Raw genomic sequence first — 26629 nt, 5'->3', positions numbered from 1 at the left:
CGTTTACTATGTAGTGTTTATATATAAATTTATAGTTACGACAGTAGAGGGAGGTGTATATACATACATTTAAGGTAGTTTTCATTGCGTATTCTACAGAAATAGATTAACATCTTGTGTTAATTGTATTTACTTTTAAAATTATTTATAAATAGTGGTCAATATATAATTTATAAATTTATGCATTTCCAAGTGTAAATAAACATCCCAATAGTTATATTCCCATAAAATTTCGTTTTAATACACAAATTTTCATTTCATATTTTCTGCCGATGTTTGATATTTCTGTTATATGCGTATAGGAAAATGTATTGTACAGTTGACGCAATGGCTACGATTACTTATGTATGTACATCTAACGAATAGATTATTATTATTTGTATTATATGTGCATTATAATTGCTTTTAAATTAACCACAATATCAATTTCCATACAATGTGGCTCATTATATCCAGAAATTTCTTACCATGTATATATTCACATATATCTTACAATTTTATCTTCCTAAGTAAGGGGAATCTTGTTTATTCAGCATTCTTCGTCTGCATTTCCTTAATCACATAGAGCGAATATACATATATACGTACTAAAGTGGTATGTATATCGTCTCAACTAAATGGTGCGTTACAATTTATCAGGGAATTCAGCACTTTTTTCTACCGCAATCCATAGCAATATGCAAATGCATCTGCAATAAACACCTTGTGTTCCAATTAAAATAACCGCGCTTAGTTTTCATACATGTGTCAAACGTATGTGTACCACTTGTGTAAAGTTTATCATATTTAAGTAAATATAAATCTTTGAAATAGTACCACTGACAGTTTAACTGTCAAAAATTTTTAATTTGTATTTGTATCAGTACGGATACGTTGATGGCGAAAATCGTGTGATAAAAAATTGTTGATATGCATATTTATTTGATATTTATTGTACATTCTTTTTAATGGAAAATCAAGAAGATTTACTAATTAAGTGATTAAAAATTGAGAAAAGACATCGTTATGTCACCAAGTGAGGAAAAGATTAATCGTTGAACATCACTTTCATTAAAACTATTTGTATGTGAACTAATTTAATGGTTAGTAACAAAGTTGCTACACTGGATTATAAAGGTGTGTATTTACTTACTTCATTAATGTGAAAATAACATTAGGAATTATTTATAAAAATGAATCATATAATATTTGTATATTGCGTATATATATATTCTTTTATTGCAAATTTTCTATTTTGTATTGAAGTATTATTTTTAAATATATATTTATAGATTTGTTAAAAAAATACCTATTTTAATAACTTTCATTAATACAAGTATTACTATTAACAAAATATTACTATTAGAGTATGAAAATTTCTGGAGGGCCAAAATTTTAAAAGTAAAACTGACAAAATGGTAAGCAAATTACCACAGGAGTTTAGAAGATATCAACATAATCGGAATCAGTTGCAACATATTCTTGACGAAACCCAGCGAACATTAGGAGTTATTAGCGTTGAAAATTTTTTTCCTGGAAGTACATATTTACAATTTTCTTAGCTTAAATACTTTTAGAATTAATCTTTGCTTAATTAAGAATATTTATTTTATTACAGAAAATATTATTGAACAATTATTGCCACCATTAACATTGGATAGAATTACTAATATCTTAGCAAACTCTCCTGCTATTGTTATTTTTGGACAAGATAGTAGATCAAAAGCAACATTAGTCAATAGCTTGATCTCTAATGAAGTTTTACCTGTATCTAATGGTTTTTGGCGATGGATTAAGCTCACTTATGGACAAACCAATCACATTAGTCTCACATTAGGCTTAGAATATGAGGTTGTTGAAAATTTACAAGCTAACGAGAAGCCATGGAATACCCTTCCAATTGAGGATTTAACAAAATCAGGCGATGAAGACATAAATTGTCCGACAGTACTTGAAGTTAAACTCGATCAACCCATACTAAAAGATGGTGTTCAAATATTTGTTGCACCAAATAATGGAGCAGTAAAAATTCTTGCCAAAGGACTACTACGTATTTTACCAATATTTCTTTACGCTCTCAGTGACCAGCCTTTAACCGAACAAAATGTGGAAGAATTAAGAGATTTGAGAGAAACATATCCTTTTAATCCTGTTCTCTTTATATCGTCCTTAGGAAGTATTACATTGGCTAGTGTTGATGCTGCATTGACTGAATCTGAACAACATAGACTGCAAAATCGATTAAATCAAAATAATTCTGCATCGATTAAAAATGATGACGACAGTATTGACTTTGACAGAATAAATTCACTTGGTTTAACATGGTTGGATCAGCTGACAAACTTAGGTTTCCTTGGTATGGAAGAATCTGTTGAGGTTGATCAACTGTCTTGGTTAGGTGGCGAACATTATGTTAATTCTAGCAACTTGGTGGATTCGTGCAAAAAAATAGATCGAATTATATATTTTGTCCATAGTTGTTTGCAAACTTATCTTATTAATGCCAGCACGTATTTAAATGAAATACATACATCTAGTCTACGAAAGTTTATTTTAAGTGCTTTTGATATGGCACGTAAAATTCAAATAACTCCAAGAAGAATACAGTATGCTCATTTGAAAGAAAATGAATTATATGCTACTTTAATGAAACTTGTTAATGAAAATCAGGACGAATTAACTGAATTAATACAAGCTATCATACAAGACATGAAGAATGATGTATTATTAATAGACAATAATGTATGTTCATATCAGAGTATTCTTTATAATAACACAGAGAGGGCAGAATGGTCCATAACTGTTAGAGCTGCAACTTCTGAACTTCAACGAGTGGTGCTTGGTTGCTTAGGTGAAAAAATTGCCAAGCAACTTGTAAATTCTGTTAATTGTTTACGTGAAACATTTATCGGTACATTACAGCGATGTTTACTAAGCCTTGAAGAAACCTGTGAACGCGATTCTTACTTACTGGCTAGTGACGCTTTAAAGCAAATACTTTTAACTGCATATAACGTTGAATTAAATAATTCTTCACCAACTGTAATACAGACTTTCATAGAAAGACTGAGGCAACTTTTTAAATCTTTACCTTTGTCATGGTCGCCTGCACCAATTCTAGATGCAGTTTGGAGAAGAAAAGTTACCATTGATATACTGAATTCATTATCAGCGGCCAGACTAGCTAGAACAATATCTACACAGTTCAAAGACAAACTTAAAGCCTCGCATGATTCATTTCAAGTTGCTCTCAGATCCTTAGAAAATTATTATTCTGGAAAATTAGAGAGAACAGAAGAACAAAGAATAGCTATTAGAAAGTATCATGCTCCCAAATTGGCTAAATTAGCATTAGAATCAACATCAATGACAGATGCTGTTCGATACGGAATACCTCATTATGGTAAAGAAATTGGCCGTGGTCAATATGGAGTAGTATTTGCTTGCGATGGTTGGGGTGGTGCACCAGGTCCATGTGCAATTAAATCAGTTGTTCCACCAGATGAAAGGCACTGGAACGATCTGGCCATGGAATTTTACTATACAAGATCTATTCCAGACCACAAAAGGATAGTAAAACTTAGAGGATCGGTTATAGATCTATCTTATGATGGGGGATTTGGTCTTGGATCTGCAGTTCTTTTAATATCAGATCGTTTAAGTCGTGATTTATACTGTGGTATACGTGCTGGTTTATCTTGGTTAGAACGTATACAGATAGCAATAGATGTATTAGAAGGAATACGTTACCTTCATTCGCAAGGGCTGGTTCATCGAGACATTAAGTTGAAAAATGTACTTCTCGATACAGAAAACAGGGCCAAATTAACCGATCTTGGATTTTGTATCACAGAAGCTATGATGTCAGGGAGCATTGTTGGAACACCTGTTCATATGGCACCAGAACTTCTTTCTGGTCATTATGATAGTAGCGTTGATGTGTATGCATTTGGAATCTTATTTTGGTATATATGTGCAGGACATGTGAGATTACCATATGCTTTCGAACAGTTTTATAATAAGGAACAATTGTGGACTAGTGTAAAGAAAGGTAATTACAATTTCATTAGTATTTTGAAAAATTTATTTTGTTTTATACTTTCTAAAATATTTGTTTTTTGGTGATAACAAGGTATACGACCTGAACGATTATCGATCTTTGACGATGAATGTTGGAAATTAATGGAACAATGCTGGTCTGGAGAACCATCCAAGCGACCTTTACTCGGAGCAATTATACCGGTCTTAGAATCCATTCAGCAAAAAGCAGAAAGAGGCAAGTCCTTACAACAACTCACCATATTGAAGCTGCAAGAAAGTTCATCATCAGATTTGAAAAATCCTGCTTTAGCATTAGCAGAACCTTACAACCAGAGAGGTGGTGTAATCAGTCCACTTCCTGTAAAACGCAGGGCAATAAGAACTGTAAAACATCCTGTTTTTCACATTACTAATCTATTTCAAGCAAGTCTATGCTCCAATCTATACGTTCAAATGCGGGAATTCTAATAATATTTCATGTTCTTTACTCTGATTTTATACTTTGAAATTGATTTGACTGTATTTAATCGCGTTTAAACTATGATTATAAAACAATTTATCCTTTTCTGCTATGCATATTTGACTTTTTTCTTCAATGGTATTTTCAATGCAGTATTAATTTGACGAGCTCCTTATTAGTGTTATTCTTTTATAAATTTTATATTTTACGTTTATTACTTTGTTCACTGCAAATCATAATAGCAAAATGTACTAATTTGTGTAAATATAATATAATTAAGTGATTATAATCATTACATAAATGTTTATTTATCTGAGGAATGTAAGCGATTGCAATATTTGGTATTGTTTTATATATTTATGTAGTGGGATATATTTAAAATTTTTATAAGATATGACAAAATATACCTGGACATAGAACTTATTACATATGTTAGCTGATTGTGATAAATACATGTTACTATTAATAAGAAAAGAATAACGAAATTAAAAATTGTATATTAACTATTGAAGAATAAATAAAGTTTTCCAGTTTTCTATTTATCATTTAAACGTTAATGTAACTTTGTTTTTAAGTATCCACTTAATATCTGTAATATTTAAGATATAACGTAAACTGTTTAAACAAAATGTTTTAATCCTACATGTTATTTATAAAAATTTATATCATTTTCAGATGACATCTTCAAAACAGAATATACATGAAACTCCAAAATGGAATTTGAAATGGTATTAAGAATTCTTTCAAACACTTTTATCATTTAATACGAAATACTTTAATTTTATTATACAGTTGAATGTACAATTTGATTCTTGATCACTGAGAAACCAATTAAATTGTATATATTTGTAAATAAGAGTGGAGACTTGGTAATCTCTTAAGGTATGAAATATTTTTTTATGAACTGACATTGTAATTTATGCAATGGAATTTTTATTTAGTTTTAAAAATAAAAGTACAATGTAATTATATATAATTTGCTATACAATTGAAAATTACCATACTATAACTTTATTATTGTATTTAATATAGTTCTATTTTTATAACATTTTCTCTGAAATGTATAATCGATAATGTACAGAAATATATAACGAATAATGATTGTTAAAGAATTGAATTATCAAACAGCAATACTTGTTTAAATTAGCAAGTCAAGATTAGATTTTGCTTTTTCTAGATCGTGTAAAAATCTATAAAATTGACTTATCGTCATTTCTATAAAGACATTCTTAGTTTTAGCATCTTCTTCTAACTCTAATTTTAGCTGTAGAAATGATTTTCCAACACTATCTGATTCATTGCTCGCTGCAGTTACTGTAACAATTATATATTTTCTTAGTAATCAAAATTATATATGTTTTAATCAAGCTTGTCCTATGTAATGTATTTTCATATAGCTTTTAATAAAATGCTTGATAAAACAACACACCTACAAATATTATTTTTACTTGTATAGTGGCAGATTAATTTTTATATTTATAGAAGAATATTTCGACGTAAATATTTGTTTGAAAAATGAAATCTATTTAAATCGAAACGATTTTATTATCATTTCATTTAAATTGTTTTATTTAAAAAAGTGTTCATGTTATTCTTTGAGGTTAAGTATTCTTACCACCGACTCTCCACGAAACATTGAGTATTTTGCTAACAGTATTAACCATTTTATGGCATAAATTATTATTTTCCAATATGTCGATTAAATCGTTTATATATGTTTTATTACAACTGTTTCATTCAATTTCACATTTGATTCATGTACTGACAGTTGAGTATTACTAATGCTCTGAAATTACCTACGACCCTTTTCAATTAAGGCTGCACTGACAAGGTATAGAATAGACTGAATATGCAATTGAAATTTGTCTAATTGACATTCATTACATGTAATACGAGTAGTCTTTTTTCGTTTCCTACTTTGTTTCTATTCCCTCTATGTGGTCCTAATTTATAAGTCAAACGATCTGATATGAAAATTTCTAGTGTTGTTTGATCATTCATCTCTTAAACTTTCTACGTTTAGTATCTTTATTGATTTCAGTTTTTCATTTGAAAATAGTTTTTAAAATCTCTATACTTAAACGAAATACTGAGACCAGTATTTATATATATCACCATCTATGCTACATTTCACTTGGTTTCTGATTACTAGTTACATAGTTAATTATAGTCATATGAAGTTGTAATTCCTATACCTAATATGCTTGAAATTTGGTTCCAGTGAATATTGATAACCCTAGTTGAAAGTGACACAGGAATGATTTATCCAGAGACGTGACCTACAATACACGATTTATCTAATGTGAAATCAGGTTACACAATCTGAAATACCCACCTCCAAAGGTATCAGCGATTTGTAACGCATTTTGTGCTAAGGGATGTGTACTATACACGAATTAAAGTTTGCAGGTATGCTATTCGTGTTGCGAAGCTCTAACGTTTTCTTACCAATTCAGTGCCATTATTTAAACCAAGACATTGTTAATAATTATTTAAACTATGGTCTTACGACCGTTGTTAATAATTGTGATAAATAAACGTCATGATATTGCGAAATCTGTGAAGACGAACGGTTTCTGTGAATTTTTGTCCGTCTATGCGATTGTTATTAACATATACACATGTTCCGAATATTAATGTTACAATATGCATCTTATTTGTGCGTTGTAAACGATTATATAAACTACAGAAATTAATTTTAATCGCGTAAAGGAACAATCGCGTAGAGGGACAAAAATTCACAGAAATCATTCGCCTTAACGATTAACGAATTAATGGATTAACGGATTAACGGATTATCGGATAATAAATGAAAAACTTTATCAAAGTGTTTTATTAAATTGAGTAGCTGTAGATTTGAAACTATTGGTACTCTCATTTTGCTGAAATGTTGTCATTATGCTCCATCTGTACGAACAAACGTAATTTACAGTGACTAGGTTTCTACATTTGCAAACCTCGGTAGGTCAGTTCAATTTAGTTTCTGGAATTCGTAAATTAAACGTTTGCTTCAAAGTCACTGATATTTTACGAGATTGGTATTTTATTTCTCAGGACCTATCTGTATTTCTGATTGTTGTCAAAATAATTAATATTCGTCATGTTTAGTTTTAATTTTTACATTTAATATTTTGTCTCAGTCTGAATCGATAATATTGGAAGTGACACGAAAATGGTAAGGTTTTCAATTCCTGATGTATGACACAAAGGAGCATCGTTTGATTTCCTGTTATGTCTCTTTTATACATCGTTTAGGATATCAGCTCCTGTAAAATGAAATTATATCTCATTATATTTTATATTTCATTTGTCTATTCTATATCTCGTTTGGTTAATGTATTACGAATCGAATACTTTATCGGCAAGAGTTTTCCGAGCGGAAGTTTGAAATGATTGCTCACAGGTGTCACTTTCGTGTTCGTAGAAGGCGCGAATGTCAAGTTTCGAATAAGTCTATTTTATTTGATAAAAAGCATCACATTACATGAATCACTTGAAATTCGTGAGTAGGCGGTTTTGTACGAAGTTCGTGCTTTATGTAATTGTAGCAATCAACAAAACAGCAATATAAAATAACAGGTTCTTCGTCCACATTCTGAAAATAATATTATGCTTTTCGTACATGTTATGGATTCATGACTATTTTATATCGATTTGACAAAATTTGAAACGTATCACCAACATTCGGAACATTGTGAAAGGAACTTTTCGTACTAATAGCAGAACATTTTCTGTATATTATAAACATTCAAGAATATTCTTAACATATTCACAACACGTGAAATGCAATATAAATTCATAAAGTTAATGATAACAATTCATTGAAATGTATGCATGCACTGTGATTACTCATTGTAATTATTAAATTAAGTATACTTAAGATTATTATCATAAACTATAATTAAAGAATAAAAGGAGCAATTAAGAAGTTGAAAGACATCCGTTATTTTTTACTTACGATCTTAATTGTCCGTGATATCGATGTCAAGGAAGGAAATTTTTCTAAAGTGGAAATTAGATCCAGTTCACCGGGTTCCTTTTTCCCTTTACTTTCACGCTTGCTGACCTTTTCTCGAGACTCAAAGATCTCACTTGTGTCGGTATCTGCACTGGAAGTGGAAACTTGCAAATCGTTATTAACATTGTCGTTACGTTCTTGTTTTTTGTTCTACAACGAAAACTAGATGTAAATTATTTCACAATACAAGCGTATCTGGAACAGAGAGAAACATCGATAATGTTATAGAAGAAACTGTGAATAGAAACTGAAGTTACTGGATAAAATAAAGCGTACAATATTCTGTTGTGTACACGTGTAACATTTATTTATTGTACCGTGGACTATATTTCTGTCCAATCAGTTTTTGTACCATTACAATTAATTAATTAATTAATTTTCATTTTAATGACGAGATGTCTGGTGAAAACTATAAATTGATTGCCATTGATCGAATTTATAAATAACTGTTTGAGAGTAGCTGAAATTTTCTGCGAATTGAGACTACACCTTTGAAAGTTGAGGACAATATTTGAACAATTGGAAACTTTTACGTTTAAACTTGTTTATAACTTTGAATTTTTATTAACATTTCGATGCTCTCAAGAAGGAAAACGAACATTGAAGAGATCGTAGAAATCGTTAAGGAACTCGATCGATTAATTTCGTTACGATTTAATTCGTACTTGATAGAATTTTTTAACATACCAAACGGCAGTACTCGAATAGAATCCAACCATGTATGAGATATATAATCATGGAAAATATGGACATCAAACACATAACAAAATTGTGAATAAAAATAGGATGCGATAACAGGTCCTTGTCGGAAACTTTATTGAGATCGATGTATATGTGAACATGCAACATCTCCATGATTCCTGCCAGTAACATTAAAAAAGCTGCGACGAAGCATCCAATGAGTACCTGTGTCCATTTATGAGAAACGTTTTGTTTAATCGCTTGAATTTGGGAATTATCGAATTACTACTCCTCTAACGTACGTTTTATCAACCCTTTTTGATTTAACCATAACATATACATGTACGTGATATTTTAAAGTGAATAATTTTATGCAGTACAATATGTAATCGCACGTGTATATATTATATAATATGTTTCTTAATATACAAGCAACACCGTACATTTACAATTTGTTTAAAATTGTTTTAACAAAATTATCAGTTAATGAAACTCGACCAAAAATTGCGTTTAAATTTTAAACCGAAAGGATTAGTCGATAAAAACGCTTTCGATGTCCTCTCGAATCGTCATAGTATATAGTTCGAACGATAGTGATTCCATCGTGTAAAAAAGTTAAAATTAATAACTGGAATTGAAATTACTAACGATATAGGGCCTCTTCGCAAAGATCTGCGTGGTAAGCCATAAAATTGCGAACACGACACTCGTTAGCATACAAATTGGATAGACGTGAAAAACCAAATTGTTTTCTTCGGGTAAGAAGGGAACGGACGTGGTCGTTTTTCGAAGTTCTTTGTTCGTGTAATGATGAACAAAGTGGAATGTTTCTGTAGCAAGGACAATTATCTACACGAATATCTTAAAATTACGGAACCGTTTAAAGAAACACAAATGGAAATGTGTGAAGTTCGATAGAAAATAATAAATGATCCGAAGAAACTGTTACTGTTTCAATTCCGTTGGAACTCTTGTGCTTTCTTTAAAAGAATATTTATACTCGACGATATTTGTATGAAATAATTGGTCCACCATTGAAACACTTGTTTGAAAACAGTGTTTGTGAAATAGATACATTAGGATTTGCACGATAAGAGTTCCTATGATGATAATAGTTTCGAAAGTTTGATTAGAAAAGGTTTCACAAAATATTAGAACGATCTATAAAGGAATCGATCGTAACGATCTAATCGATACTTCCTACTTTACATTCTCCCAGAAATCATTTCAATTTATCCATCTTGTTAAGATGGTCTCGAGCAAGAGTCCATGAACGTTAAGATAAAAATTGTTACGAGTCTAATAATTTTCAACGTTGCTCAAGATGTGTATGTCAGTCTGATAAAAAGTACAATAATAGTGGCCTGAATGATACCAACAACGGTTTCGTTGAACGTGCTTGTTAAAACGATAAATAAATCGGAACGTAATTGAATACCGAAACACGTTCTTCTCTGCGCAGTCTTTGGAGTTGCGAACTAATAAAGAAGAAAGAAAAAAAAAGAAAAGGAAAACAAAATTAGTCGCTGTGACGCGCGTTTACGCAACACACTTCGATGCATGTCGAGATCTCGTGTCCGATTACATAATAAAACGAACGGAACCCCTCACGATTCTTAGACCGTCATTGAATCATCCGGGCAATATTTCGCTAAATCGCTACGGCGAATTGGGTCACGGAACTGCAATCGCGAAGATATTAACGTGTGTCTCGAGTTCGCTTCCTGCTGGGCAACTGGACACTACGAACACCGATTTGAATTATTACGCGACAAGAGGCTAGCGAAATTGGATCGATGAAAAGAAGAAGAAGGAGTCGAGTCACCGGAAAAAATATTTGTGTTATTGGGAGAAACGCGATCGCGTTTTATAAATATTTTCGCATTCCTCGATCGTGTCGTTTCGCGCGGCTTTCCGTCACACTTTTACACGACGTGACATTTCTTACGCGAAATGGAAACGGAAAACACGGGCCGTTAATCGAACGAATTTCGATAAATCTCCGCGTGGACGATTACTCGAACGAAGTATTATATATCGTCCGGTGTACACCGCAATTACTTCGAACGAAGGTAAAGCAATTTTCACGAACGGGTTATTGGGAAGTTAGTAAATTTCGTGACAGAATGTTGCAAGGGACGAAGAGAAATATTGTAGACGATAAATAATCAATGCGTTGCCCCTTTATTTTAAGGTGATGTTAAGTCTCTTACGAATTGAAAGAAATGTAAACTGGCGTGAACGATGTGAGAACGATGAGGGTTCTTTTGGAATTTTTCTCGTTGACTGTGATAGATACTAGCAATTTTTGCCTTCTCACGGAGTATTTGCAACTCTAAATCATATTTGTCTGTTAATGTCTCGTCGATCGTTTCTGTTTCCATTGAACGTTCTTGGGAATTGAACGAATTACTAAAACTTTCGTAAATATTTCTCCGGCTTTGCTCACCGGTAACGTGAAGTTGTAGGGACACGTTGATAAATTCGATACAAATGAATAGAGAAAGTGTCGGTAATTTGCTGCATTCATTAATCTTTCGGTATTACAAATGTCGTGTTCCTGCGAGCGTGTGACCGTAAAACTTGGCAAAGTTGAACAACTAATAATTCGATGTAATATTATTTGCAGTTACAATGGTATATTTAACTTTGTAACAGCAATTGAGGAAAAATATTCGTTTGAAGAAACATCGTTGTTCTACACATCTCTTTTGGAGTTTGGTAAATCAATGTGTTCCCCTTTTTGTGATTAAGATGTTTTATAATTTATAAGTGAATGTCGATCACAGTAGTATTTGTCTTATTCTTAGAAATTTAAATAAAGATGCAATTCTTTAACTACTTTTATTTTAAACTTGTCAGCAGAGTCGCGAGTTTATTATTTTCTAGAAATCATCCATCGATAGGTATCTTAGGAATTGTATTTGAATAAAACTTTTTCGTTACGCTTACAAAAGAAGGCAACCGCGTTAATTTTACACCTGTATTTCGTATCAGACCTGCAGATAGATGTTTCCGGTTCTTACGAACCAATTTTCTCAAAGTTTATCTTTTCTTTTTTCGCCACATTCCTATTCTCAAACCCTAATGGCTTTCAGGACTCTCGTTCGTATCTTCTGCACTCAAACAACACAGTATTTTTTCAGTTTTCTTCGTGTATATATTATTATTTATATTATTTATTATATTATATAGCACAGTATAGAACTTAATAGACGAGAATAGAAAGAATATAATATTAAAAATACCTGTATAAAAAATAATCCATGAAACGAAAGAAAGAAAGTTATTCCTATTGAAGATTCGCGTACAGAGACATACTTGGAAGAAAAATTTGGATAAAGTAAAGAAACACGTTCAATTTGTTCAAATTCCTTGAATTTGTTCCATTTTAAAAATTTTCCATACAAATTTCTAAATCGCAAGTTTCTTATCGTCCAACACTTGTTTCATTTTTTATTTCGTATCGTCCAATTAACGGTGGAGCGATACTAACCTGGTAAGAATCATAAAACCTCGACGATATACGTTTTCTCGTACCAAAGATTCGAAACTCTCGATTACACGTTTGCATTAACATCAGCGGTTCTGTTTCACATAATTTCCTTTTCGTTATGGCCGCAATTGGATCGCTATTACGATCACGGATTCTCAGAAACCTGAATCATCTTTTAGAAATTTTCCAACCGCGCCATCATCCGCGCGATATTTCGAAAGCGTCGCGACGATTAACGGGCGAACGAGAGCGACAACGAAAAGCGACGCGCAACGACGACGACGGCCCTTTATGGGCCTTCTTCGAAGCAGAAATACTTTCCTTAATGAAAGCGAACGCCTTATGCCGCTTCGTAATAGGCATCAATCCATTTGAGTGCGTGGCTTGCGCAATGTCCGGCACAGAAACTCGAACGAACGAGTTCGTTTTTCCTTCGTCGACCGCGAGATCGCCGAAAAGTAGAACCAGGGTCCTCGAATAGTTCCCCCAGAGCTACTCTGAATCGGGAATTTTCTCATTCTTTCTTTAATCAAGTACAGAACGTAACTCGACGCGTGGAAATGATTTTAGAGTCGATTTCAATGGAGCGAAGTACTCGTTGGTAATTTCAAACATGGACGTTTCGAGAAACCCTCGTTTGCTTCAGAAGAGAATAAAATATGGAATTGTCACGGAGAAGAGAAGTCGATACCAAAAAAGAACTCTTTAGAAGTACTCTGAATCTCGAGGTAAAGAGGAATTTTAGTCGAACGTAAAAGAAAATTTCAACGATAATCGTAAAATCGATCCGATGGTATTGTATTCGAAATATACAATGCTTCTTAATGGTATTTGATTTGCGTTACGCCTCTTCGCTTAAAATATTAAACGTAAATTCAATGATCGATCCAGTTCCCAGAAATACAAACACGAGTGAGAAATGCCTCGATCGCGAAGTCATAAATTTCACCCAAAGAGCGTGAAAAATGCTTCCGACAATAAAATTAAGAAACGACGAACATCTGTATTTATTGCTTAGTCACTTTATACCGTGGCGTTCGATTATTTAAAAAAAAATACAGTCTTTACGCAATCTTCGCAATTTATGTGCGTACTGGTGTCCGGAGAAAAACTGTATTTTTTCAATTTATTACGGCGCAGTTAACCTTCCACCGTCTTCTAGGGTAAGAACGCGTAAATGTACCGTAATTGTGGCTCATCAATGGCGCCACGGTTCCTTTCTCCACCATCTGGATAACCTTGGAGCAAATCCTATTCTACAGAGAAAAATGCGATTTGATTTTTCTATCGGTATTTCCGAGAGCAAGATATCGTTGGAGGATCGTTAGGAGAATTGTATCGTGGTACTGTCAGAAGTGTGTTAACATCCAGAAAAATGTAACGACGAAGAATGGGAGTTTCGACAGACTCGAAACTGTAATAAATCGATTCGAATATATATCTAGTATGATTGGCTAAATTTTCACAAATATGAGTTTTCATTTATCTTTGCCAAAATATTCTTATCTAGATATGGATGTTTTCCTTCGTCAGGGTTTTTCGATATTGTGTTCTCAATTCTTATCGAATGTGCTTGCATTTCTATTAGAACGTGTTCAATTTTGAATTGAATTTCGGTGAAAGGTAAAATTCTCTTCCTATGCGAAAACACGCGCGGTTAATGTTTCTCTCGTTTTCTCGTGGCTCTCACGTAAGAAGAGTTCGGCTGAGAAAATTCTCGAAAAATCTTCAAATTGAGGCACGCCTTCACTTGGGTCAGGAAAGGAAGAAACCCGTATGAAAGGGAGGTTTGGGAAAAAAACAGGTTTCCCGTGCCGAATTCCTCGCAAGATTAAATGTGTCGAGATCAAAGATCTGCTGGGAATTTTGTACTCTCGAAAAAAGAACTTTTCTGGGAATCTGGGGAAGGCCTTCAGGCACGAACCTCTCTTGTTTACAGAGCGCGAGACAGAATGATAGCACGCCTCGAACAAATTTCTTTATTTAAACATTATTATCGACGGTGGGTTCATAATTTCTGCCAAATCTTTCTTACTAAGATGAGAATGATCTAACGTGTCTTTCTAACAAAACCGTTTATCATATATATTGGGTTGTTCATTTTTTTTTGGTGAAAATGAAACACGATTTTTTTAGAGTGTATAAACATTTTATTAAATTATATGTTCTCCATTTTGGAAAACGAAATGACTTTCCGAACAATGCAATAGATACCGTAAAAAGGATAGGTTTGATAGAAAGCACTGTACGATAAATAACAAGTAATTCATATGTACGATAAAAGAATCGTTATATCTATTAATGTTCAATTAGACCTTTTCATTGAAGGACAATGATAAAATTGTGTACACAGAAATTAATACGATACGATAATAATAAAAAAATGATTATACATTACTTGTCACAAAAATGTAATAGAAATTTGTTGAATTTTAAATAGAAAGAATTTTATCACTACCGACTAAAAGAAATCCTTCACATCCTTCTTTATCTGTGGATTGAAAGTTTGTTTAATAAGTTATCCCAGCTGTTTATCAGCATCGAAGAATAGTAAGGGGTTATTTGCTTTTCCCATTGGGAAAAATGTCTGTCAATAAAGAAACGTGCTTAGAGTAGGGAAGGAACAATTTTAATGAAACATACAGACGTGCGTGTAATAAAAAATATTTCTGACGTTAAAAGAATAACAATTTACGGAAAAATTCATTAAGTTGTCCCCTTGCATTTTAATACCGCGCCATACTTGTAGTCCGTACTGCATAATGAACCTGTATGCATATCATATGCAGAGGGTGCAAGGGCTAATGCATAGTGATTTTCTTCCGCGAGTGACCGTCTGCGTATAATTTTTGCAGATTTTTGTTACTAATTAAAATTTTATACTTTGGATATTATTATAATATCTTATAATATTTACCGATGAAACTCCACATATCGGAGATAATTTATGTTAACGAGAGAAATATATTTTTAGACTTAAAGAAATGTTATAAATGTCCGACGATAATGGTTTGTGTTACTTATTGCACCGATGTATTCATAGGAGCTATACGCGTGAACCAGACCATCCCTTGATCAACTTTTTCGCGTTTCCAGCGGCGTTAACCCAGTTACGACATTTATTGCTTTATACTGAGCGCATTATTAGCGTGTACGAGTGGCCGCATTAAACAGTGAGTTCTTTGTTAGCGATAGAATTTAATATTTACGCGGCTCTAGCTTATTACTTTGGGACGAAATTGTGTTTAGAGACCCTCCTGCCTCGTGAATGCCACTATTTTGTACTTCCTGGTGTTTTCACGCGTGAAAAACGCAACTTGGTAAATACCAATTAAACGAGAAATATTATTTCAACGCCAGCACATCTTGTTGGTCGAGACCATAATTTAATCGTATCGTTGCCTCGGTACGAAACACTTGACACTTTGTATGTCTTTTAAACGAAGAAAAACGAGGAAATTTTGACAGTGAGACCTTGTTTACAGAATTTGAAGATGCACCTTAAAAATGATTGCAAAACGTAGTGACATGTAGAATGTGGTTCAAAAATAAATTTTATTCGTGTGAACTTTACAATTTTACATTTCGTTCTAGTACGATATTAACGATTCAAAAACAATAATTCGTTTAATCATTGATATTTCGGAAAGTTAATAATACTATATTGTTAATAGAGAAAATTGTTCAACAGAAAACATCTATCGTAAGGACGAACTCTAGAGAGACATTTATTATTGAATAAGTTTCAAAGTTTCGTTTGAAAACTTACGAGAACTGTAAGATTTTCAAAAATGACGCTTCATGTTCTAGACAACGTAAAAAAGGAAGACCAAAATATGAAAAAATATTAATAAAAACGTCTCTATCTTCATCTATTCATCGTGAACATTGACCACATATTCTCTGTTATAGTTCGAGTTAAATCTTCGGAGCTATGGAATCACGGTTAATTACCTAGAACGTGCGAGCAATTGGACTTTAGTCTTCATTACGACGTAATTGCGTGGCATAGAAATATAAATTTCGCAGTCGCTTTTCCATTAAAAATCGGGCGAACACCGTATTAAGTAGTCACCGTACGATGACGCAAAACATCAGAGAACAATTAAAATGACTCAGAATTTCACTTTAACGCGTAGAGCAGCTTCGTTTATCCTTTAAAGGAAACTGTAGTTTGTTGTTCACGAAAAGTGTATTTCTACGTTAAGTAAAGATACGAATTTTATGAATCAATTTTTTTGCTTTAAAATATCTATCGTGTTTACGAAAAATTAACGTTAGAGTATAGATTCATAAAGAACGAAATAAAAGATCAAGATAAAATCTTAATCGTACTTTGTAAATATTTTTCTGCGCGGAGCTAAAATTGTAGTTCGAACTTCACGGTATACGCAAGAAATCAACGCGAGCAATCTTGATAAATGTTGTCAAATATTTCCACCTGTAGTTATAATATAGAAAATACTATGAAAATCAGATTTCTTAAGAAAGTGATTCATACAGAATTAGAAACGGTCTGTCTACCGAGACTTTATTTCTAGATATTCGAACTGAGAAATGAAAGTTAAAGTCCATGTTTAAAATCACTTCGAGGTAAAATACGAGATGTGTTATTTAACATTATTATTTTATCGTACATCCTGTGAACCCAATACACTTTCGTAGATAAACAAGCATTCCAGTAGAGGAATCAACATTCGAAAATACGATACACGCTCAAGTGGATACACACAGTGATCGTCAATGGCCACTATGAAGCGTTGAATAAATAAATTATAAAGGAGGATGTTGTTGAATCGTACTAACAAGTGTACGAAAACTAACCGTTTCATGGACACGAAAGATTTTCTTATAAGAGCGCAAAAAGTTTGAAATCAACTTTTACTCGCAAAGAGTGGTGAAATTATCTTTTACGATCTAAAGCAGCCTATTTCTGTAATATCGAAACGCCACGTTTAAATATTTCGATGCCAGTTATCTCCGAGTGCTTTCCAAGTAATTGTCGGTTTGCTGGAACACATTTTATTTTAACCGAGAGCTACCTGGAAAAGATGTGCCTACGTGCAATTATCGAACAGGTAGAGGCAAGGCAGATAAAGATCGAATCACCAAACGGTGTAGGTTTGAGCGAGTCGGATTAACTCTGACCTCCTGGATTAAGCAATCACGTGGAAAAGTGGGACGAGCGTGTGGATAAGAACAGAGGGCCTGGTGGTTCCGGGTCGAAATGATCGAAAGTCGAGGCAGAAAGGTGCTACAGGTGATTCACACCATGCCGAACAAGTCGTTTTTTACAAAACCGATGAGAATTTATGCGCGCTCGTGGTTCCATCTCCCGTAAGTTTATTAGTCGACCAGAGTTTCGCGAATAAGAAGTGGGTTTTGAAAATGTTAAAATCGTAATATCTTTAAGATATTACTTTCGTGCTTAATTATTTTTTAAAAATTTCAGAATTGATTCATTTTATATCAGCATTTACGAAATAATGTGAACCGATGGTGCGCTTTGGTTAAATTTCAAATCGTACAGCTTAAAAGTGTCTCTCTGATGGAAGTAGCCAGTCGTCAATCAATAGAAACCTATTAGCGGTAATTAAGTAAGCACATTAAATAATTATGTAATCGATAAAGCGCGTTTCGTATCGATCCGAATTGAATTACATAAACCGAAAGCGATATGAATCGAAGCTCTTATCTATTCGAAACTGAATGGAACGTATAAATTGAATAACAGAATCCTGGAGAATTTACCAGATACGTTTCATTTGTACAAATTGATCGAAGCTTTGAATTCTAATAAGAAAGGCTTAGTTGTACCGATCGATGGTAATTGATCTTTAAAATTTTATCATAAGTTTGTTTACTCGCGTGTATCGTTACGTAATTTGTACTTGCAAAAAATTCCATACTTGACACGATTATGAGAAACGTGAAATTCCTAGAACCGGTGTCATCGCGAGCCGTACGATATCCGTAGTAATCTCGAAGCGTGAATGAGCTTCACGCGGCATCGAAAAGCCGAGCAATTAATTAATTAATCTGCTAATTACTGCTGCGAGTCGACAGCTGTGAGCGAGGTTCAAAGAAGGTTGGCGCTGAATGAGACCTTTATGATTACAGAAAAGTGCCATCTTGCAGTTTTTACTCATACGTTCTACTGCTTCCTTTTATCGGTCTTTTCTACGCCCTCTTGAAACGAAGCGCTCGTTAAACCTAATTTTCTCCAAGCTATTTGTTTTAATTAGTCCGCTCAGTTGTGCTCTGCCACGTTTGTGTTTCTTCGAATACCGTGCGTGTTGAACTAAATACATATTGCAGACAAAGACTCGGCAAGTGAAAGAAGATTCTTGTATTTGTATGCCGAAGTTGCATTGGACAATATTAACGTCGTTGAGATTTTTCCATGTTGATGTTTTCATCAAAGGTTCATCATTTAACTTCAAATAGCGAGATATCAAACTTGGAAGATATTCTAAGCAAACAATTTAATTTAATCAGCAATTAATCAGTGACGATTAATTAATGCGATCAATTTTATTGAAATTTTGGAGTAACAACTCCGAGTCATTGTTACCTATTAATTGATAAACGTTTCTCTAATGAGGAAAATAATGTAGCACACTCACGATGGAATTGTTCATAAATTTTACAAATAGAATTTAAGGTAAATTTAAGTCTATAGCAACAGTACACTCTTCGTTTCATATATTTTATTCTAGACTTTGATTATTTTGTATTCGGATCGTTATTTTTTAAATTCGCCATTTCTTTATGGCAGCCCCACAATATTCGTTAATTTTCTGTCTTTCCCCTCGCATTACGTGGCTATGGTTCGCGATCCGCTTCACGAGCATGAAGGAGCTGCAGCTGCAACAGTGACGTGCAACTGCAGCTCATTCATAGGGTCATCCACGATGCAGGAAACAGGAAATCCTGAGAAGTGAAACCAACCAGAAACGGCGGGAACGCACAGAGCCTCCACTGTCTAGGATTCGTAGTAGTGAGCCAAGATTGAGGAGCTCTGGTTGTTTCATTCGAAAACTCATTGCTTGTCCACACGGTGAGAAGTGCAAATTGTAATGTTAGTTGGAGGACACGAGTTACCATCGTTGCGCAACGAAGAGTCATGGAACGCTGATAAAGTCTTTATTTCATAAAAGGGAAAGTAGAATTAATTAAAAAGTACGAAATACATTATTTATCTCCGATATTATTAACTACAATTTATAAAAAAAACTGTAATTTAGCTTATTTGAAAAAATTAATTTTCATTTTTCGTTTTTCGTAAGAAGTGACGCAGGTAGACGAATACAATTAATGCAATTAATGTTTAAAATTAAGGTGGGTGTTCTTCGATAATACAGTTATCAGAATATACGATATAGTTTCTTTGCGAACTTGTAGAATTTCTTAAAATTTTCGTTAAAAGTACTGCTTAACCGACTTGAATAAATTGGCTGAAAAAATGACACACTCTTTAATTCGATTATTTTAAAAGCATAGAAAATTCACACGACATTCAAACACGACAAGTGTGTATCTTTCGAATATATTTATTTCTGCTATCCTGCGTGCACCTAGACGCATAGTTGGGACGCATAGTTTGTGCACCGATATCGCGGAGAAAAATGCGACGAGAAAGCAAAGAATGGCACAAGGTATAGCAGCGTATACGAGCGATTGCCTCGGCTGCAAATCGCGATCGCTAATCACTGAATAACTAGTCGTGTAAGTCAGCTGCTAGAGGTCGATCGATAATATGAAATAACGAGTCCAATAGAAAGCACATTGCGCAACGCTTCTACCAAATACCTTTTACACTTGATCACTTTCAACGATCTCAGATAATAGACACAGCTCGCATAAACAAATTAGATAAATATCGTCGGTCTATTCGAACTGTACTAATTGTAAGAGCAAGTTTGCCATCGTTTACCCTATACTTTATATTCTAGTTCGAACTTTCTAATAAACGATTTATGGATCTATGTTTCGATAATACATTTTTTTCCATCACTGTTCAGAGAACCGGAAAATTCTGGGACTACGTCTATTGTAATTCCGTACGTATTAAAAGTAACGAGATCGATCGTGAAATCGTTCGATCTGTTGGAATAAACTACGTATTTATACGTACGATAAAATTACAATATTATAAAACAGAATGGAAAGGAGAGGGGGGAAAGGATCGAGTAGGTAGTACGTGTACGTAGCAAGTAAATACAGCTTCTCGTGTGATTCAAAATGCAAGTTACCCTTTGCGGATTAGCTCGGCTATATCGCTCGAGAGAAACTCTACCTTCCCAGACGGGGTCCTCCAATTTCTGTAAACTTCCGTAAATCCTCGTCTGCGCTTTCCACCCCCCTTCCTCCGTCGATCTTCCAGGTGGCTAACCGACAATTAAACTTTCATAACCTGTTCATTAGCACGAATTAACGCGGTGCGCTAACTCATCTGGATTCCGCTAATGCAACGCACTTAATTTACAGCACCGGCCGTTCTCGTGCACGCTGCAGGGGTGTGTTTGCCCTCCTTCTCCCCGGAGGACACGTCGACGAAACAGAGACAGGGGATAAGTGAGATCATAAACGACGCATGAGAAACAGAGACAGGTACGAACGGAGAGAGAGACGCCGGAGCAACGACAGAGGGACATTTAGAGACTGATGGCGCAAACCTTTTAGGCAAACTAATGCATCGAACCTGTTACATCAGAGAGGCTACTCGCACTGTCCAACCCCTGTCCTACCCCTGCATTGCTACGTACTTACCCGTGTACGAGCTGGATTCATTACGGGAAATACACCCCATGTCAGAGCTAGATGGTGCATTCCTCGAGTCCAGAACCAATTCCTTTGGGCCATTCGGCTAGACATTGAGTAAACATTGATGGATGACAGGTGGATGTCGTTTGTGCGAGTATGTTTTTTACGATTCTTATCCACGTGTTCCTCTCGTGGGTTACACAGAGAAACTAAAGTATACAGGAGTGCACGACGTGGATTACAGAATTTTTGAATTTGTTTTTCGCATCGTGGAATACTCCGATATTTCGTCGATCGAGTAAATTCGTCAAAAAACGGATAATTTATTCTATCGTAGAAGAGTGTGTATTTAAATAAGGCACGCTCTTATCAATTAACATTTTTTCTTGTAATACGAAACCCTGAGATCGATGAACGTGGCAGAAGACAATTTTACTTCTTACCGAAAAGTTAATTTCTTAAATCTGGTATATAATATCAGATAAGAAACAGGACAGCACACGTTGCAGGGCATTCTGTATGCATTGCGTGTATTCGTGATAGAGCATTTGTCGAAGGTTTGTAGGAAAATATCGCATTCCAATGTTTGGAATTAATTTTGAACGGGGTATCACGAATCATGGGACACCCTGTATATAAAGCTGTTTCTACCACCCGCTCGTACGAGAGAACGTATACACGCGAGTGCAATTACCTGCTCGCCCCCGTCTACCTGTTCGACTAGAGCCTGCACACATAATTACCGCGGGGAACTCGCAATTATTAATTTACGTATTACTCCACAGACCTATATGCCAGCCTCCTTTGCGGGACGCCTATGTTGATGAGAAGCATTTCGCACCCTCGTGGAAATTAATATCAAACGCGTGTTCATTTTACAGCGTTGCACAGTGATTTGTTCATCCTTTTTTACACGTTACATTTAACGAGAAATATTATGAAATTTATCATTACGAGGTGTATCATTAAAACTTTACGAAAAAGCTTTCCAGAAGTGTCATTTTCGTAAGTAATTGGAAGCTTCGATGAAATATATCTTGAAATTAGTAGCGTATACACGGGTTCTATATCCCGAGAATAAATAACATTCGGTATCGTCGGCCCTGTATTATCGAGCATCGTTCGAGTGAAATTTTTTCAAATTTTAATACACACGATACGTGCCACGTTGCACGTAAAATATTGTCACGCGCAAAAACTACAACGTATCCGACGGTCGCCACTTACACAACAACGGAGAGAGAAATTAAAGAACAATTTCTCATTAAGAGCGCGCGTTCTTTAAATAGCGACTGTTTTCAATATTCAAATCTGACGATTGTGAGTAAAGGTTACCGTCACCCAGCCTGCACTCATAATTTTCCCTGTCAATTCGTATCGTGTGATTTCCATGTGCCGCCAAAGAGGTTCAGCGCGAGAGGAAGATAATGCTACGTTATTTTATCGTGCGTACACAAGTATCGAAAAAGAAGTCGAAAGATCTAACGGTGCCCGACTTAATTACGATACAGCAATATGGACCGGACCCCAAGTTAGTTCCCTTTGCTCCTCGGTATGAATATCGCATTAAGTCACGAGGGAGAGATAGCTCCGGGCAGGAGTGGGCCTCCGATGGGAAACTACGAATTTAATAGAATAATAAATGGACCGTCTGTGTTACGGCAATACCGCTGGATGCTGGCGTGTACGTAGATCGCCACGTGATAATTCGAACTTTTCCCTCGGAGCAACTTAATTTCCTCAACGCTTTCAGCGTTCCTTAGCGGGTAGACGCGCGAGGGGCACCGTGAACGCAGAGGCGCGCTTAAATTGACGCTGTATTCGTAATAACGCACGAGAAATATTGTAGGAAGTTGACTGCTTCGTAACTTTTATAACAGTGATTACGGTAATGGTCGGCACTATACGCCGCGGTCCCTTTAAGAAATTTCAAACCACGGATTATGGATTGTAATAGCGCGCGCGCTATGAAAGAAGTTCGAGTAACGTTGTCTGGCCGTTCTTTAACCAGACGAAATTTTCCCCGGCGGAACGGCCGCGTATATTGCTGGTTTCCGCGGCGAAGTTTACAAAATAAACACAATCTCGTATACACAGCGGCTTAACGGACGGTAAACGACCAGAATCGTGCATTTTAGAATATACCTTGTAATATCTTATAAATATGCATTGTTGCGCAAATGTGTTACTCATAACGAATACTGTTACGTATTTATAGCGACGATCGAAGTATTCGATTAATGGGATAAGTACTCGATTAAGAGGAATTAGAGCTCGATTGGAAAATATGGAAACGTCGTTACAGCGAGACCTCGATTAACTTGGATTTGATTTTACGATTTCAGGATTATCCTGGATATACCCTCGATTATTGGTATCTGATGTGTCTATCGATTCTGTCACGATCCCGTCTCGTTTCATTCGATACAGTTCGATAGCGAATAGTGATTAAATTCTGGCTCGATACGTGAAAATACAAATTTCCCGGCTCAAAAATATGTCTATCGTTCGAAAAAAAAAATACATAATATATGTATATTCTTTCGTACTACGCGCGACAGAAAATATGAAAAATATCTCCCAGAGCTGTAAAAAATCTATTACGTACATACGTATATGAATTTTATAAATAAACGCGGTTTCAAGTTTCTCTCTAGGTCTGTATTATCCGACGACTCTCGATTTATCCGGCCGTGCCATGGTCCCGATCAAACCGGTTAATCGAAGTCTCGTTGTATATGTGTTTCCATATTTTGTTTCTTCTCTCATCGCTCGCGCGTAATAAGACACAATTAAAAGGTCTTCAAGTTCGAGATCTCGAGGACAATGAACTCCAAAAGCAGTGTGTATCGTTACCGCGCGCAACAATGCGATCCGAATTCCTCGCGCGTTACTTTAATTATTTACGAAAGACAGATATTTACGAAAAACGACGGAAGTAACATTTTTTTCCCACGAAAGGAACAAACAAGACGAGCGTAGTTAATTACATACACGCGATCCGTGTTCTACACACGGAATCACCAAACACCGGGGGTGCTCGAAAATATTCCCAATAGCCTAGAGACAGCGTCGTTCAATCACGCTTGCGTTGCCCGGCTGCAATTTTCAGCGCGGAGACTACCGACGGTCAGGGCACATGTTAGCACAGTTTACAAAATAAACACTCGCGCTTTGCGCATCGGAAAGGGCGACCAGCGGTTAGGACGAGACGACGGGGTGGGGAGCAGCGTCCGTTGTGCACTGATAACACAATTAGCTTGTCTCGTCATGCGCGACCTCTGATAAGGGATTCTCTCGCTCTTGTCCTCTCTCTAACATCACCCTCCCCACCACCGCTCTACTCTATCCACCACCCCCCACTATCGCGTTTTGGCGTCTCTCTCGGTCTCGTTGGCGCTCGGTGGCCCACGTTGGTCTCTCCGGCTCGATCTCTTTCCCTCTCGTCCACTTCAGGCGTACGGCGAGCAGGATCGCTCGTCAGTCGAGTAAATCCAGACGAGGAGATCCCTCGGGAGTACACGGCGTTTCAGGGACGCGCGATAAGGGCGGCGGGGGTGCAGAGCTTAACCCTCTCCGATGGCGAAGGGACACAACACGGGGTGAACCGACCCCAACGTTAATACCTTCCGGCAGGTTTTCTTCACTTGATTTATTCCGCAGGGGCTGAAATCGCGCGGTGCGGCGCGGTGTGGCGCGGCGTGGTGCGGCGTGGCGCGGCGTGGCGTGGCGTGGAGCGGCACGCACGTGCGTGCACACGCACGATCGTGCCGGTTTTCGCACGGACACGCGACTGTGTAGGTGTACCATACACCAAGGGGGCGGGCACGATGCTGCGAGCGAGGACACTTGAACGAACCAAGTCCACGGATGTCCAGATCGTGCCCTCGCAGGCACATTTGGCGCGACGCGAGGGATGCCACCCCGCCCGTGCGAACGCTAGTTACGAAAGAGTGTTCGATGATTTGAGAAGGAAGCTAATTTTCAGGATAATTCGGTTTGGTTTTTCGCAGGGGGAGAGATTATTATCGTTGGGAATCGGAAACAGTCGTTAGTGTCCAGCTTGGCGATCGGTTGAACGTGTAAGTAAATCAAATTTATCATCGAAAGCTTGTAACCGGTATACCTAAATTAAGATATAGCACTCGATACGGGTACATGTTTGAATACGATTCGAGTTTATCATTGTTTGGGTCAGTTTCGGTAACCTAAAGCGGGGGACTTTGCTCTTTGGAACGAGAAGAAAAGATTTCAGGTTGGAAAAATTAAAAATTTTCTCTCAATTTTTGTCAACCTACAATGGGAATTATATTTGGAAAGTTACGGTTTACGTATACGATAGAACAAGATGCATCGAGTTTTACTTGAAATTTCTTCTCGCCTTCGGTGAATATATCGTAAATCTTTTTTTCCTTGCACACGCAATTTCGTGTCTTTTTCCTTCTTTACGCGCAAATTTTCGTCGTTGTTGAATCCCCTAAAGGCGGTTCTTGGAGATCATTAGCTTAAAACCTTTCTCGAGAAATGGCCATGTAGTAGGTAAAAACCGCATCGAAATCGGTTTTATAACTTTCGAGGTTTATGCGGTCAAACGGATAAACCGGATTTTATTTTCTATACGTAGAGGTAGAGATGCAGTAATATTTTTGTCGAGCGTATATTTTATGTTTAAAAATTTCAAATATTACGTACACTGTTGACAAACTCTTTCGAGTAAGGGGAAAGTTGTATTATATAATAACTATTGTAAAAAAAAAAAGGTTTTTTTATTTTGGTTATTTGGAAGTTAAATAATGCCAATCATCTGATTGCGTTTGTTAATATTATCTTTCACGAATGGTATTCTAAAATACGTTTAGCCTCTTAACCTATTTTTTTACCAATATACTCCTGCATGAACTGTCTGACCTGGTCCCTAAAGTCACATCTGAACCGGTTTCAGCACGTTGGAAGATCATAAAGCGATTGCCAATCCCGGAACAGTATTTTTCTAACGCATATATATCGAGCTAAATGATACAGGCTCAATGTAAACAAGAAATAGTGTGTTAAAAGTTTATGGAAATTATATACAAACTTCTAACTCGAGCAATGACCGCTTAATAATAATAATTTCTAGAAATTTGTACATAGATAATATAAAATGGAAACATGTATCATCTGATAAATGGATGACGACAAAAGTGTG

The 26629-nt window shown here is 35.6% G+C and overlaps 3 protein-coding genes across 7 annotated transcripts in view; 2 read left to right on the top strand and 1 right to left on the bottom strand.

Annotated features, from left to right (window-relative positions):
- The first annotated feature begins 248 nt into the window (after nucleotides 1-248).
- Ripk5 (receptor interacting protein kinase 5) lies at nucleotides 249-7506 on the top strand. Of its 5 annotated transcripts, XR_012992287.1 has the most exons (7): nucleotides 394-1116; nucleotides 1346-1518; nucleotides 1598-4030; nucleotides 4112-4255; nucleotides 5156-5362; nucleotides 6702-6823; nucleotides 6883-7506. XR_012992287.1 is itself a non-coding variant. In XM_076312890.1 (4 exons), exons 2-4 carry the CDS (start codon nucleotides 1395-1397, stop codon nucleotides 4486-4488), a joined length of 2934 nt encoding a protein of 977 aa, XP_076169005.1. In that variant the 5' UTR covers nucleotides 249-345; nucleotides 1346-1394; the 3' UTR covers nucleotides 4489-4984. The 5 variants fall into 5 exon arrangements, 3 of the variants coding, with proteins under 3 accessions (XP_076169005.1, XP_076169004.1, XP_076169006.1); XR_012992286.1 differs by lacking the exon at nucleotides 6883-7506 and having other exon boundaries at nucleotides 6702-6832; XM_076312890.1 differs by lacking the exons at nucleotides 394-1116; nucleotides 5156-5362; nucleotides 6702-6823; nucleotides 6883-7506 and adding an exon at nucleotides 249-345 and having other exon boundaries at nucleotides 4112-4984.
- LOC143147561 (COMM domain-containing protein 7) lies at nucleotides 5397-6433 on the bottom strand. The gene is made up of 2 exons (XM_076312902.1): nucleotides 6096-6433; nucleotides 5397-5794 (listed from the first exon to the last, which is right to left on the bottom strand). Exons 1-2 carry the CDS (start codon nucleotides 6142-6144, stop codon nucleotides 5619-5621), a joined length of 225 nt encoding a protein of 74 aa, XP_076169017.1. The 5' UTR covers nucleotides 6145-6433; the 3' UTR covers nucleotides 5397-5618.
- LOC143147556 (uncharacterized) overlaps nucleotides 6760-26629 on the top strand; it is an 84361-nt gene continuing 64491 nt past the window's right edge. Inside the window, exon 1 of the mRNA XM_076312895.1 lies at nucleotides 6760-6889. The gene's annotated coding sequence lies outside the window, so the exon portion shown is untranslated. The remainder of the gene's footprint in view (nucleotides 6890-26629) is intronic.

This window comes from Ptiloglossa arizonensis, chromosome 5 (genome assembly GCF_051014685.1).
Source record: "Ptiloglossa arizonensis isolate GNS036 chromosome 5, iyPtiAriz1_principal, whole genome shotgun sequence".
Classification (NCBI taxonomy): domain Eukaryota; kingdom Metazoa; phylum Arthropoda; class Insecta; order Hymenoptera; family Colletidae; genus Ptiloglossa; species Ptiloglossa arizonensis.
Note: the sequence above shows the minus strand (reverse complement) of the source record. Positions and strands in the feature narration are given on the sequence as shown.

Excerpts from the sequence above, each read along its gene's own strand:
- Ripk5 (XM_076312890.1), top strand. The coding sequence starts at position 1,395 with ATGGTAAGCAAATTACCACAGGAGTTTAGAAGATATCAACATAATCGG. Across the intron at positions 1,519-1,597 it reads TGAAAATTTTTTTCCTGGAA|AAAATATTATTGAACAATTA; the intron begins GTACATATTTAC and ends ATTTTATTACAG. Across the intron at positions 4,031-4,111 it reads GTGGACTAGTGTAAAGAAAG|GTATACGACCTGAACGATTA; the intron begins GTAATTACAATT and ends GGTGATAACAAG.
- LOC143147561 (XM_076312902.1), bottom strand. The coding sequence starts at position 6,144 with ATGGTTAATACTGTTAGCAAAATACTCAATGTTTCGTGGAGAGTCGGT. Across the intron at positions 5,795-6,095 it reads TGTTTCGTGGAGAGTCGGTG|TAACTGCAGCGAGCAATGAA; the intron begins GTAAGAATACTT and ends TAATTGTTACAG.